This window comes from Callorhinchus milii, unplaced genomic scaffold (assembly GCF_018977255.1).
Source record: "Callorhinchus milii isolate IMCB2004 unplaced genomic scaffold, IMCB_Cmil_1.0 Scaffold11, whole genome shotgun sequence".
NCBI classification, from domain to species: domain Eukaryota; kingdom Metazoa; phylum Chordata; class Chondrichthyes; order Chimaeriformes; family Callorhinchidae; genus Callorhinchus; species Callorhinchus milii.
The window spans coordinates 5,142,553-5,157,719 of NW_024704752.1; the positions used below are offsets into that span (position 1 = coordinate 5,142,553).

Here is a 15,167-nt window from a genome sequence, read left to right on the forward strand (position 1 = left end):
AGAGTATCCAAATTGAGGTTTCCATGCATTCCACCTGCACATGGAAATCCCAGAGGTAGATTATTGGAATGGAATAGGTGATCTCTTCCCGGAGGGACGCATCCTGCTTACCTAATTCCGGAGAGTATTAGGCGCAGGTTGGCCAGAGCCAAGGCTTGGAAATGCCCCAGAGTGTGTGTTGGGGTGACTGCTGGAGTCTAACTGTTCTAATCAGCTAAAACCATGTAATATGCCATTGATATCGCTGTGTGACAAGCTTGCCCGCTGCTTGTCCAACTAGAATCACTCTTGGTCTCCAGGGTTAATAGGGGCTAAGTGCGAGGATTCCTTGCCCTCAGTGACTGGTCTGCCCTTCCAAGTCCTGCTGATGAGCCAGACTGGGCTGTGCTGCCATCAGCAGTGGCCTGGAAAACTGCGGACCTGGATAACCGAGGCCATCACAGAGGGATGGCTCGATTCCAACATTCCGCTGCCAAACACGTCACCCAGCGTGAGGGTAAGGAGGGTTAATTGACTGCGATTGTGGCCCGACCTCACAGCTTCACCCCCTCCCTTTAGCTGGGCCGGGGATCAGGAGCTGCTCCCTTCTCTCTCTCTCTCTCTCTCTCCCTACCCCACGTGGCTCTGGCTGAGATCAGGAACTTCGCACAGACTGGGCGGGTGTTTCAAGCTTTCTTATTTAATGATAACTCATGTACCGTAACCCCGCAGGAAAAAAAAAACACAAAATATTTCTCTGAAACAAATCACGAGTGTGAGGTAAATATCTGCATCACAAGAGACGGAGTTCCTGCTTTGAGCTCCATTGGCCCCTCCCGGCGACACGCAGGAACAGTCCATTGTTAGCGGCCAGGCTTCGTACTGCACGCATCTTCCCCCCCCCCCTCACCCCCACCTCAGAAGAATGGGATAGTCCCATGCCAGTCGATGGCCGCCCCCTCCCATTTGGTGCGAACGGTCATCTCCACGGAAGGAAACCTTTTCTCGGGATCACTTTCGTCTTCACGTAGCCCTTCCTCCCAATGATGGGAGTGAGTGTCTGTGAGAGAGGGAGAGCGAGACAGAAAGAGTAAAGATGGGACATTGTTGTGCGCTACTGGCTGCTGCGTTTCGCCCACAAAATACACAGTCACTCCACTTTACAGTATATCCTGTGAAGCGCTTTGAGATGTCTGAATAACGTGATAAGGTGCTATAGATGCTAAAAGGTAGATGGACGGACCTGAGGGAAATAAGATTGAAGGGTCTGGGGGGTATGCGACTGAAAGATCTCCTAGGAATTTAGAAATTGACAGTAAAGGCTTGGTGGGCTGAATGGCCTCCTCCTGTTTCTGTTCTCCTATATTGGATACACTGTCATTGAGGAGCCCAACACCAGCCCCACAAGCAGTTATAGCTCCTGTGTTGGAAGGAGGGTTTGAGTGTGGAGGTGACGAGGCCTCCTCACCTATGGTTAGTGTGACCGTCTTGCTTTGCGATGGCTGTCCGCTGTAGAAGAATAGATCAAACAGGTGCTCCATTTTCCAATCAGACAAGAGCAGGCGATTGGTGCTGAAGAAGATGCTGTAGGTCCCATTGATGTTGCAAAGCCAGATAGGTAGTTTGGGGGTTTTGAGCATGCTCCCAACCTAACACACAAACAAGTCAACAACAAGTTACATTTAGACAGCGCCTTTCACGTCAGAAGCACATCCCAACGACAGTGAAGAGGTTGGAATGAAGAGGATTTGAGGGTAAGAGGTGTGGCGGGGGGAGGGGGTTGCGGGGAGTGTGGCCAAAGGCACAATGAAAGGTTAAGGTCCTGTCTTCCTATTTGACCGCTGACTCAGAGGTGAGAGTGCTGCCAACTGATTCAGAATTGGGATTAGAATGGATGGCTTCTTGGAGGAGTAAACACCAACATGAAATAATGGCTAAATGGCCTCCTGCTCTGCTGTGTTGTCCGCTTCTATGGTCTCCATTCCCAGGTGGCACCTTGTGAGTTAGATATAATAATAATCCTTTATTATTACTGCCTACAAACATACAGTCATTACACTTTGCAATCTATTCGTGCAATCTGTGTGAAATATCCTACCGATGTGAAATGCGCTTGATCAAAGATTATTATTATAAAGCTATGGCTCCCTGCCACTAACTGAGCGAGTTACTTTACAGTGTAGTGATTCTCTGCTCTGCTACAAATTACTGGTGTTGGCCTGGCTCAGTCGCTTGCGCCTCTGAGTCAGAATGACTGTGGGTTTAAGCGCCATGATCCAGGCTGATACTCCAGCAGTGCTGGGGGGAGTGGGGAGCTATTTTGTCAGAGGTGCCATCGCCATCTGACATTAAACCAAGGTCCCTGTTCAGGTGTGTGTTAAAGATCCAGCAATGCTCTTGGAAAGGAGAAGGGAGAATCCATTTCCTGGAGTCCTGGCCAACAATTCCCCCAAATAAAACTGGTCACTCACTTTGTGGCTGTTTGTGGGACATTGCTGGGCAAACTGGCTCCTGCGTGAGGAGAGGCTGTACTGTTTCCAAGGACTCAGAACACTAAAAATACGGGGTGACCAAAAAGTAGTGGTATCTACCCTATTTTCTAAACAAAAAAATTATCATTTCTTTAAGACTGATCAGACATTGTGATGGTATCATGACTTTTTGGTCACCCTGTACAAAGCAAAGGGAATGAAATGCTTAGGCAGGTTTAGGGGGAGGCTGGACATGTTATCAGGTCACGGTTTGTTGCTGGTTTGTTGCCGTGTTGTGGCTGGATTATCAGCAGAGCGATCGGAGCGCTTTGTCCGGTTTCTTAGCAATTGGACAGTGATTGAAGTGAAGCGTGTTGTGAGGCTGAGGCACTGAGCAATGTGGGTGAGGGGGCTGGGCTGAGGTATGCACTGTGCTGTCTCCATCTGACTGACACTGTCAGCAAAACAGGCAGTGAGTCAGCCTCGGAGATTGCCCTCACTGACACTCCCGCACTTCCTCCCACTCCCTCACTCTCTGCCCCACACGCATACCCACACACAATCTCTCTCTCACTCATATACTATTTGTATTTGTAATTGAACGCAGCAGCCAGTTTGCACACAGCCTTGTCCCACAGACAGCCACAAAGTGAGCGACTGATTTTATTTGGAGGATTGTTGACCAGGATACCGGAGGAGAGAAGCTGCCTCCTCTTTTCCGATAGCGGAAAATATAGTCACTACACTTCACAATAACTCTCACAAAGTGCTTTGAGATGTCCTTCTGAGGTGAAAGGCAATATATCAAATGCAAGGCTTATTACTAATATTTTTATTATTATACTTTAGCTTCCACCTGAACACCCATAAACAGATCATTGGATAATATCTCATTCGAAGGACAAAGCCTCCAACAATGCAGTGCTTCCCCCAGCACTGCAGAGGCGTTTCAGCCTAGACTGTGAGCTCAAAGTCCCGATGTGAGGCATGGATCCACAACCTTCTGCCCTGGAGACAAGAGTGAGCCAGGCTGACACCAAACTCCCCCCACCCAGGTCTGAATGGAATCGATGAGGTAGCAACAAAGATTTTATAGCAAACAAGGCCAATTGGCCCATCGTGTCCGTGCCAGCTCCCTCAAGAGTAATCCTTTCAGTCCCATTTACCTGCCCTCACACCCCTGGTCTTGGCAACACACGTCAGTGCATTCACCCCACTGTCCCTGTTAAACAAAGGCAGCAGTGAGTATGAGCCTCACCTGTAGGTGCTGCTCGCGGCTCCAGGATAGGAAGCCCACGTCGCTGCGAGCCAGGACCCCCCGCAGCGGACCCTCCATCCCACCGCTTCCGGCATTGTAATCCAGGTCCCCGTTGAAGACATTGGGGCTTGCTCTCCCAGTCAGCAATAGGTTAATCAAAGCCTGCGGCGATCACACAGGACACAGAGGCATCACACACACACACACACACACACAGTGAAGAGTTAAACCTGTGGGTTTTTCTGACGGACTGTTACCCCCACCAGGGAGTGACACAGGCTAGAGCGGAGCCACTCGACACCTCCCCTCGCCTCATCTGCACAGCTCTCAAACTCCCCACCCCCCTGCCCCCACTATCCCCCAGTCCCTTGCCGTCTCCCCCACCCACCCCCACATCCCCACACTTCACAACAATTCCCTCCAGTCCTCCCGACATGAAAGGTGCTATAGTAATTTGCTGTTGTTGTTGTGAAGCTCTTAGAGATGGTTTCCCGCCAGGAAGCGAAGATCTTGTGTGAACCAACACAGAGCACCAGTGCTGGTGGACTCGAGCCCCACCGTGGCCAAACCGTCACCAGAAGGAAGAGGAAAACTGGAGTAAACTGAGGGAAAAAATAACAGGACCTACTTGTCGGCAGATGAAATTCCCCAGACTTAGCTGCAAGAGGTGAGAGGTGCTTCTGTCCAGGTCTTCATGTAGCCTAAAGGAACGGCATTAGATAAGAGTCCGACAGAGCTCTGGGTCAAACGTACAAATATATTCTTCAGTGCTAGTGGAAGGTAATTGATGGACTACTTTTTGGGTCATGTATTTGGGTTAAGCTGGTGTCAGTAAGAACCTCAGACCCACCAGTTGGGATAACTGGTGTCAGTGAGGGCAGTGGTCTGAGAGCAGGAAGATGTGAGTTTGGAGCTCGGGTGAGGAGAGGATCGGGTTTCCCACCAATTCCCCTTCCCCACCAATGCCCTCCGAAACTCACTGTCAGCGGTCACGCATGAGAAGGGTCAGAAGGTAACTGAAAGACTGTGCCCGAGGGGAGAGGAAAAGGATGCCAATCACCCTCAGGAGATGGTGAAGGGGATTGGAGGAGGAAATTAGCAAAAAGAGAAGTGGAAAGGTAGGCAACAGCAGCTGTGGGCTGGACTGCCTCCCCCCCCCCCCACCGCACAGTTAACAAGCAGCTCAGGTAAGCAGCTAAGATTGCCTGTCAGACATCAAGACCTGGATGCAAGCCAACTGCTTGGCTCCCATCAGCAACTCCTCACCTCAAGCGCTGACAGCACACTCCACCTCACTGAGCCAGTCCAGAACCTTGGTGTCTTGTTCAACCCTCAACTGTGCTTTAAACCTCACATCCGTGCCATGACCCGTTCTGCCTTCCCCCACCTCCGCAACCTTATCCACTTTTACTACTGCCTCTCACTTCAGGCTGCCAAAACTCTCATCCATGCTTTCATCACATCCAGTCTCGACTATGCTAACTCCCTGCTTGTCGGCCTTCCTAACTCTTTCCTCCACAAACTGCAGATTATTCAGAACTTTGTAGCTCGTGTCCTCTCCTGCACTGAGCCCCATGACCCTATTATCGAGCCTCACCTGGCTCTTCTGGCTCCACATCCTCCAGACTCGGATCCTCCAACAACAACAAATTGCACTTATATAGCTCCCTCCACGCAGCGTAGCGTCTCAGAGACCTGGCACCGAGCCGGGGGTGGGGTGGGTGGGAGTGTTAGGTGGCCATAAGTACGGTCGAAAAGGAAGATTTTCAGGCATGACTTGAAAAAGGGGAGAGGGGCAAGGCGGAAGAATTGAGGGAGAGTGTTCCAGAGTCTTGGGGCGTAGTGGCTGAAAGTGCTCACTTTTAAAGCTCTACATGATCTTGCCCCTCTGTGACCTATTAACACCATCAACCTACTCACTCACTCCACTTGGTGGGCTCTGGTTCAAGTGCCCCAGCCTGCTTACCCCTCTGTCAGTGATCAGGCCTTCAGCCTTTCTGCTTCACCGTCGAGAACTTCATCCTGGAGCCCCTCCGCTTCACCGCTTCCCTCGCCTCCTTCAAGGCCCGTCTCAAGACTTTCCTCTTTGACCGTGCCTATGGTCATTCTCCAAACCCCACTCCTCCTACCCTCCACCATCTTTTGATTCTGTCCCTTGGCTTGGGTGCAAACCTTTAACTAACCAGTGCCTTAGGATGTGTTCTCAACGTGAAAGGTGCTGTATAAATGTGGTTATTGTTGTTCTGGGAAGACGGTAAAGTGGGTATTCTGAAAAGTTGAGATCAAATGGGACAAATGATGTTCAGATGAATCTCTCCCAGATCCAGATCATGCCCACAGCCCGGAATTCTAATCGCTTACCGTGTGAGAGTCCTGGAGAAGATCAAACTGTACAGGAAGAGGATAACGCCATGGCTCCCTTCATCTTTAAACTGATTGGAAAGAAAGAGGTGAAACCCGGTACAAGTTAGATACACGGTTTCCTTTGTGAATAGAGAAACCAAAGTTTAGTAATTCTCAAAATGGTCAATAACTGGACATGCTTTTCCAACTCAGACCCTCTAAATGCTCACAGGGTCATTAGGATTGAGTTAAGGTTTAGGGTTAGGGAGCACTGTAGACATAATTAGGAGACCTTTAACCCTCGTAACATCCTCGTGAATCTACACCACACTTTTTCCATTTGTTTACATTCTTTTGATAATGGAGTGGTAAATAATAATAATCCTTGCATTTGATATAGCGCCTCATCATGTCATTGAGACGTCTCAATGAGCTTCACAGAATATATTGTAAAGTGAATTGACTGTATATTTTGTGGACGAAACACGGCAGCCGATTGCATACAGCAGTGTCCCACAAATGGTCGCGGATTTCAAAGAAGGATTTTACCCCTGGAAAGCGATCTGCTAATCAACCAGGTTCCTACTTACTGCTAGGTAAACTGAGGCGTGTCGATTAAAGAGATTTGCTTAAGGTTTCGCCCTGCCCGGGAATCAAACCTGATCCACTTGCTTGCGAGGCGAGTGTTCTAACCAATGTGCTACAGGACTCCACGCCCAAAAGTGTGCACAGTGCTCCGTCCTAACCCTAACCAGCAGTTGGGACCAGTTTAGTGTTTGTCTCCATTCTTTCTCGTTCTATGCCTCTGTATTTGTAATCTGGTCTTTCCTACCTTCTGTGATCAGCCACTCGCCTGTGAACCGCACAGTGCCACGTGGTGTGACTGTCAGACAGCCGTCAGTGTGCCCTGGTTGATACTCACACAATTGATGTGTTCGGAGATGAAGTTCTGCAGCTCTGCCTTCTCAGTGAAGTGAAACAGCTGGAGCTGAGGAAACAAGAAGCAAAGTGTGAGTCCTGGATCACAAGAGGGCAAATTGCTGCCCAAAGGGAACAGAACAGGTCCTGGAACAAGCAAAGACCATTAAACTAAAACCAGTGAAATAGTGATGTCCCTGCTTTTTGATAGGACGCCCACAACGTTGACACATCTCCAAGCGCTTCACAGGAAATTGCTGTAAGGTGTAGTGACTGCGTATTTGTAGGCAAATGAGGCAGTTAAGGTACCTTTGCAGCTCGTGCCTCTCCTGCACTGAGCTCCATGACCTTATTACCTCAGCCATGAGGTGACTGATCGATTAATCTGGAGGATTGTCAATCAGGACACTGGGAAAAACTGCCTTATCTCTGCCAATAATACCATGGAATAGGTGATGTGACCTGATTAGGTGGACATGACATCGGCTTCACGTCTCATTCAAAGGACAGCACCTCCGACAATGCAGCATCAGCCTGGATTGTGAGCTCAGAGACTTGACGTGGGGCTCAAAACCACAAACCTCTGTCTCAGCAGCAGCAATTCACTGTGAAGCACTTGGACATCATAATAAGTTCGACCATTCACTGGGTAAAACTGAACCTTATAATAATAATCCTTGCATTTAATATCACATCGTTGAGATGTCTCGAAGTATTTCACAGAATGTACTGTAAAGTGAATTGACTATATGTTTTGGGGGCGAAACGCGGCAGGCAATTAGCACCTTAGCTTACCGCTGTGCGTGTGTGGGAGAGAGACACAGAATGGCTCTTACCCTCTCTGTGTAGCCATCCATCTTGTAGTCTACTGAAGGAGGTAAGTGACTGTCGGTTGTCACCAAGCTGATCACGGCTTTCTCTCCCTCTCCGGCCATCCACAGAATGTCCGTCAGTGCAGATCCCAGTGCTCCCTCCTGCTGCTTCTGTCCCACTCCATGCAGACTGTAAGAGAGGGCAGGAAATAGGACACTTTTTGTTTGCTCAGCCAGGTGGGTGTCTGACACATACGGAAACCCACCATCATGCTAAAGAGTATCCAAACCAAGCTGAGATTTCCACGCATCCCACCTACACACGTAAATTCCAGAGATAGATTGTTGTAAAGGAATACGCACTCTCTCCCTGGAGGAATGCATCCTGCTTACCTAATTCAGAAAGTATCAGGCGCACATCGGCAAGAGCCAAGGCTTGGGGACTACAGAGTGTGCATTAGGGTAACTGCTAAAACCCCACTGATATTGCTGGCAAGCTTTTCAGCTGCTTGTTAGGGCTTTGGCTTGCAAGGTTAACAGGAGCTGAGTATGATGACTCGCTGCATCCAGTGATGGTTCTGCCCTTCCAGGTCCTGTCGATGAACCAGGCTGGCTTTGCTGTCATCAGAAGTGCCCTGAAGAACTGTGGACCTGAGGGCAGGCTTGATTCCGACATTCCATTGCCAGGCTTGTCACTTTCGAGCCAGTTCAGCTCCAAGGAGACCCCGCTTATGGGCACACCATCCCCAGTCACTGCATCAACCTCACACCCCAACCACTGACAAAAACAGAAAATCACCACACAGAGGCACAACACAATTTACCCTTTCACTTCGGCTTTCATGTCGGGAGGGTGTCCCACGGCAATTAACAATCCTGGCTTAACACCTGAGCTAAATCAGAGACAGGAGAGATAACAGGAGAGAAGAGGAGGGCGATGACAAGAGAGAACAGGAGAGAACACAGCGCCTTTCCAGGGAGAGAAAGAAAACGAGAGAAGACGAGGAGAGGGAGAAAAGGAGAGAGGGAATTGTGATGTTATATTATAGGTGGTGTATCACACGCAGGGATGCTGTTAATTGGAGCTGGGTTGTACCGTTTGATGCTGGGAGATGCCAGCTCAGGACTCGGTGTGAAGAGGAGATGTTTGATGACGTGAGCCTGTATGGCCATCTGCACCGCCCTGCTGCCGCTCTGCCGAGAAAAGGCGCAATTAGCACTGTGTCACCTCATTATCTATAACCCGCATTTACTCCATTTTTATCCTGAGCCGAGGTTACACAGCTTACAACAACTTCCAAATAAGACCTCAAATGCCACCTACTTTCGTCCCCACAAAATGTATAGTCAATTCAATTTACAATACATCCCGTGAAGGGCTTTGAGACATCTCGAAGATGTGATAAAGAGCTATATCAACTGCAAGGATTGTTAATATTATGACTCTTAGTGGAGACCCCACTATTTACTGCCTCGTTCAAAGGACAGTTCCGTCAGGATTCCCTTGACTTCAGTGGCATTTTTTAAATGTTCAGAATTTCCGAGTCGTTCAAGATAAACTGCTTTAAAATTCAGGCTGTATTGAGGATTTTCTCTAACACTTGAATATTTGGGAATGCTAAGTAAAATTAAATGCTTTAGATCCAGGTGGAATTTCTCCCACATTAAGATGGGACAGAATTATTGACTTTAAGATCCTCAGTCTAACCTTCTACCTCTTCACCCACTTGCTCTGTGATCTCTCAACCACACCCCCCCTCCCCCACCCTCTGCCCAGACTCTCTGCTCCGCAAACTCAAGCCTGCTCCACATCCCTCGCCCTTTGCTCCACCATCGGCGGCTATGCTTTTTTAGATCACGCCTGAAGACCTTCCTCTTCAACCATACTTACAGTCATCTCCCCCCACCTCCCGCCTGGGCTGTTAAACACTCAGACGCTACCCCGTGTGAAGGGCACTATGTAATTGTTGTTATTGATACCAACCCTTTCTGCCTCCAGTGCATAGGACAAGTCTGAGAATGCCTCTCGGAATTTAAAGTGCGATTTCTTCCACTCGTAATTAAATACTTGAAATGTTGTTCCAAACAGCACTCTGCGAAGTTCCTGCAGTGAGAAAAACTGTGGATGTCAGACACTCCCGTTGGTGTGAGGTACAGTGCTGGAGCCCAGAGGGGCAGCAGCTAATGAGCTGTCAAAGGTGTCCATGCCCGACTGCTGCTCCGCCCCGCTCCCTCCGCCCCGCTCCCTCCGCCCCACGCCCTCTGCCCTCCTGTTTGCCCCTCATCCCCCTCCACTCCAGTCACTAAACGTTTGGAGCTCTTTCCCTGAATCCCTTCACCTTGCCCCTTTCCTTCCCCATTTTCAGATCACTCTCCAGTGTAACTCGTGTCTGTGTTAATCTCACAATTCCCTTCCTGTTGCAGGAAGCAGCCACTGAAGTGAGCGTGAGCGGCTGCCGAGACTGTGTAGGGACGCAGCATTGTCAGCGGCAGGCGACGTACAGGTGGGTTTTGTAGCCCTCGTTTGGAAAACGCCAAACACAATCGTCTCCTTGTTTCCTCTTTGTCCTGCACAGGGCACCGTATGTCTCTCGCAGCCACTGACACCAAACTCCGGGGATTGCATTCCATCGGGTCTTTATTTAAATGCTATAAAGTTTCATCTCTAATTGGGGGGGGGGGAATGGCATTGGAGGGATTGGCTTACCAGGGCTGTGTGCTGTGTGATAGGTGACCCCCCGCGGCCAGTGGGGGCCAACAATGCCTTCGGGATGGAGTAGGGGGCACAGAAGGCAGGGGCGTGACCGCGAGGCTTGGCGAGCGTGTGCCCAGCCCCATCTTCCCCATCACTGTCCACTCGCCGGCTGTCCTGACTCTTCTGTGAGCGGCAAGAGAGACAGAGAGAGAGAGCGAGAGAGAGAGAGAGGGATTAGCACAGCAGCTGGTACTCGCTCTGTCCGGACATCTCCAAACACAAGGAAAAGCCGTGAAGTGTGGTATCTGGTATTTTGTAGGGCAAACGTGGCAGCAACATTTGCACACAGCAACGTTCCACAAACAGCCATGGCGTGAGTGACTGTTTTTATCTGGGGGTTTGTTGGCCAGGACATTGGGGAGAGAAACTTCCTTCTCTTTTCAATTAGTGTCACAGGATCTTTAACATCCACCTGAACAGGTTCAGATGTAACCTCGGTTTAACGTCTCACTCCTGGACTTTGTTATAGACCCTCTGTGTAACGGTCGGTTACAGAGACACTGTGTATAATACAGTCCAGGCTGAATCTCCACTGTGGGACGTGGCAGAAGGTGAGAGAGTAAAGATCAAATGAAAGTGAAGCTTCTTTTCTTTCTCTGACAGAACGGTACTCACACCCTGGCTTTTGTTAAAGTCCTCCTGCAGCAGCTCAATGTAACTCGGCTTTGAACTGGCTGCCTTTTCTGTGGCGTGTGATAATTCGGGAGACATCTCACTCTGTCAGTCAGGTTGAAGGGGATCCAGATCCAGGGATGAAGGGCTTCAGCGTGACTGATGAACTTATGTGACTCTGTAGAACTCAATGCCACTCCCCCGAACTCTCCTTTGCTCCCCCCCACACCCTCCCATTAGGAGATTCCTCGTCTCAGTTCCTGCATCTCTGAGGCATGTTCTGCCATTCTCCAAACTAATTGCCACACAAGTGCTGACTCTGTTCTATTTCTTAACATGATTCCTTAATTAACAAATCCCTTCGCCCATCCTCTCCGCTAATTGTCTCTTTCCCCTCCCCCACACATCCCTCTCCACCTCCTCCGCTCACACTCTGAGTTTCCTCTGCCCCGTACCACCCGTGGAACTCAAGGAACTCTCTGTCTGGTTCAGAGACTGAAGCATGCTGAATGGTTTCCGTCTGCATCAGACACCAGCTGATGACGGATATGGGTTTCTGCGTGGGTCAGACACAGGCTGGTCACGGTGACAGGTTTCTGCGTGTGTCACGTGAGCCTTTCAGTTCCAATCTATGACACGGTCACGATTCCCAATATCCTGTGCGTTGGGGTGTAACAAACATCCAGTGTGCGTTTGCTGAATCACCTAATTTACCGACAATTACAGTCAATACACTCCATGGTAACTTGTTGCAGCAAAGCATGTTTCAGCCTGTGGGTCAATCGTTATTTTTTTGGCCAGCCGGGTGTCTGACACCTGCGGAAACCCATCGGCCTACTCCTGCCCCTTCGTGCCTGCTCCGCCATTCAATAAGATCATGGCTGATATTCTCACCTAACTCTGATTACCTGACCTATCCCCATATCCCCTAATCCCTAATCCCTCTATTTTTCAAGAATCTATCAGTCTCAGCCTTGTTCAAGGACTGAGCATCTACAGCCTTCTGGGGTAGTGAATTCCATAAGTTCACTACCCTCTGAGTGAAGAAATGTTTCTGTTCTAAGAGGCTGACCCTTAATTTTAAGACCGTGACCCCTGGTTATAGATTCTCCTACCAGGAGAAACTATATTGTGTTATTAGAGTTGTTTGCAGGCACTTACCTTCAGTGTTGTGTCTTTGAACTGCAATCTGTGGATCAAGAAAAAAAGGGAATGTTACAATTTAACAGGAAGCGATTGGCCCTCCTCCCCTGTCCCCAAACCACCGCCGCTCGCTGTACCCTCACTGGATAAAGCCGGATCACTGACCCTCTACTCTCTCACTTCCCTTCCTCCTCCTCTCCCTTCATCCTGGGAAACCCATAGCGTAATGGTTATAGCACTCGTTTTGCCAGCGAGAGGACTTGGGTTCGATTCCCAGGCGGGATGAAACCTTAGGCAAGTTTCCTTATGCCACACGTCTCTGTTTACCTAGCAGTAAGTAGGAACCAGGTTGTTAGTTGATTGGTGGATCATTTTCCTGGGGTTATAATCCTTAAAAAAAACTTGGTTACTCAATCCACAAATGTTTGTTGGACGCTGCTGTGCCCAATTGGCTGCCGTGTTTCGCTCACAAAATACAGTCAATCCAATTTACAATGTGAAGCGCTTTGAGATGTATATATCAAGTGCAAGGATTATTGTTATTATCCTCCCCTCCCTCCTCTCTCCTCTATCTCTGCTATAGTAAACTGGGAGATGAGGAGAGAACATTAGGTGTGTGTGTGTGTGTGAGTGAATGATCCAATGTTTAAACCTGATACACAGCTACTGTTGTCACACTGCTACACTCCACATCCCCCGACAAGCACATCCCTCATTCCATGTGTTGAGAGCTGCCTTTGTCTGGATGCGTTCAGTGTTGATCTTTGCTATGCTCAACAAACCCATTAACTGGAGGCCTGACTAAATGCAATCCATCCATCACAGCCAGACAGGCAGGCAAGCCGGCACCTTGTAAACAGTTTACGCACGGAAAAATCAACTACACTTACATCTGAGCAATCATTTAATTAAAGACGACTAAATTTCATCCATGGATCCATAACATTTACAGCACAACAGAAGGTCCATTGTGTCTGTGCTGCTCCTATACAAATGTAATCTTGTTGTCGTTGTTAAGAGAAATCCTTTCAGTCCCATTTACCTGCCGTTTCCCCATCCCTCTGTAGTTTACTCCTTTTAAGGTATCTACCTAGTCCCCTTTTGAAAGCTAATATGGATTTTGCCTCAACCACAGCTCCCTGCAGGGCATTCCGCATCTTAACCACTCTGTGTGTGAGTATATTTCTCCTAACCTCCCATTTGCTAGACTGACAAACGATGGCATTCGTTGTAGTCGCTGAAGCAGACAAGAAATCTGATTGAAGTTTTTCAAAATCAGTGAAGTGCTGGCTCCGCCACTGAAGATCTCTACTCTATTCTTGTTCTTACCCAATCCCCTATCATATGATTTTTCCCGAGGTTTGTATACAATTCCCTTTTATTGACAGTCACCGGCTCAGCTTCAGCAGCCGTTGACGGGAAAAGCATTCCACATTCTGCATCAAAAACATCCTTCTAACTGTTGCCTTTCTCTGCTTGTTTCTCAGCTTGCACCCTGTTGTTACTGACTCACTGATCAGTGGAAATCCCTGATCATTTATCTATTTATCCTATGAAAACATGCCTGATTTTGAAAAAGTCTGATCAGATTCCTTATCTGCTTCAGCGAATACAATCCCATCATTTCCAGATCCTCAGCCTCTCATCCCTGTATGATCCCCTCACTCCACGCAGTCTACAGCAGTGTCACTTTCTTGAAAGAGCTAGCAACACACAGTCACTACACTTTATGGTATATCCTATGCTTTGAGACGTCCTCCCAATGTGAAAGGTACTAGGTCAAATGTAAGGATGATTATTATTGTTATTAAACTAATACATCCTACTTACCCCCGACGGCTAAAGATTTCCCTCCACTTGTCCAGCTCACTGATCTTATTATTTATCTCATCCAGGTCTCCCTCGCCCGAGTCCCGTTCTTTACTTAGCTTCATGTCCATCCGTGAGTCAATCCACTTTGCAATGTATTCTGTGAAGCACTTTGAGACGTCCCAATGATGTAATAAGGCGCTATATCAAATGCAAGGATTATAAGGATTAAATTTTTATTACACACAACACAGTGAGCAGCGCTCTCTGTAACTGTGAAGCCAAGAGCTTGCGACAGACACAGCTCCCGAGAACTGATGGCCAGCTATGAAGCCAGATCTTATCAGTGATCGGGGAAATGTCAGCGCTGGATTGACACGATGACATCCTGGATTGTCCCATCACTCTCTCTCGATCGGATTACTGTAAATAATTCATCCTCTTCCAGGGACCTGGTGCTCTCTGCCTCTGTCACCCAACCACACGGACTATGAAGAAGATACAGATTTCTGTTCCCAAACAGGGATTTGGTTTTGTGCCAACTGATTATTATATTAGCGTGAGCCAGGCTGGCAGCGGTGGGGTGGGTTTCTAGAAAGATATGGATATTGCTCTGCATTTCGCCATTGAATAGCTCAGGGTCACACGATGTGCCAGCAAAGCCAGCTTTTGTGCACTGGGATATCGTCTGGAACCCAGCCCAGAATGACGGGATGAAAGTCTTGAGTGTGAAAGGTCCGTTGGGGATAGTCTCTACCCAGCTCATGGTGGGCTCACAGCACAAAGCAACACCCAACTCACGTCTCAACCAGTCATCTCACTTAGAACGGTCACTGTAGGAAATCACAAATGACCAAGTGGTGAAGCAGAGGTCGCTGTTCCAAGATTGCCCAGTGTGTTAGAACACTATTATCCTTTATTTGATATAATCCCTTATCGCATTGTCAGAACGTCTCAAAGCATTCCACAAGAAATCCTGTAAAGTGTAATGTGTTTTGTCTGTCAATGTGCACACAACAATATCTTACAAGCAGACATGGAGTGATAAATTTTGGTTGGGAGATTCT

At 48.5% G+C, this 15,167-nt stretch overlaps 1 protein-coding gene across 1 annotated transcript; it reads right to left on the reverse strand.

The window, feature by feature from the left end:
* Positions 1–659: 659 nt before the first annotated feature.
* mindy4b (MINDY family member 4B) lies at positions 660–14,279 on the reverse strand. Its single transcript, XM_007902468.2, has 12 exons — positions 14,122–14,279; positions 12,310–12,337; positions 10,489–10,659; positions 9,766–9,885; positions 8,878–8,975; positions 7,806–7,971; positions 6,974–7,039; positions 6,070–6,140; positions 4,337–4,409; positions 3,709–3,870; positions 1,448–1,628; positions 660–1,039 (listed from the first exon to the last, which is right to left on the reverse strand). Exons 1-12 carry the CDS (start codon positions 14,229–14,231, stop codon positions 897–899), a joined length of 1,389 nt encoding a protein of 462 aa, XP_007900659.2. The 5' UTR covers positions 14,232–14,279; the 3' UTR covers positions 660–896.
* Positions 14,280–15,167: the final 888 nt, after the last annotated feature.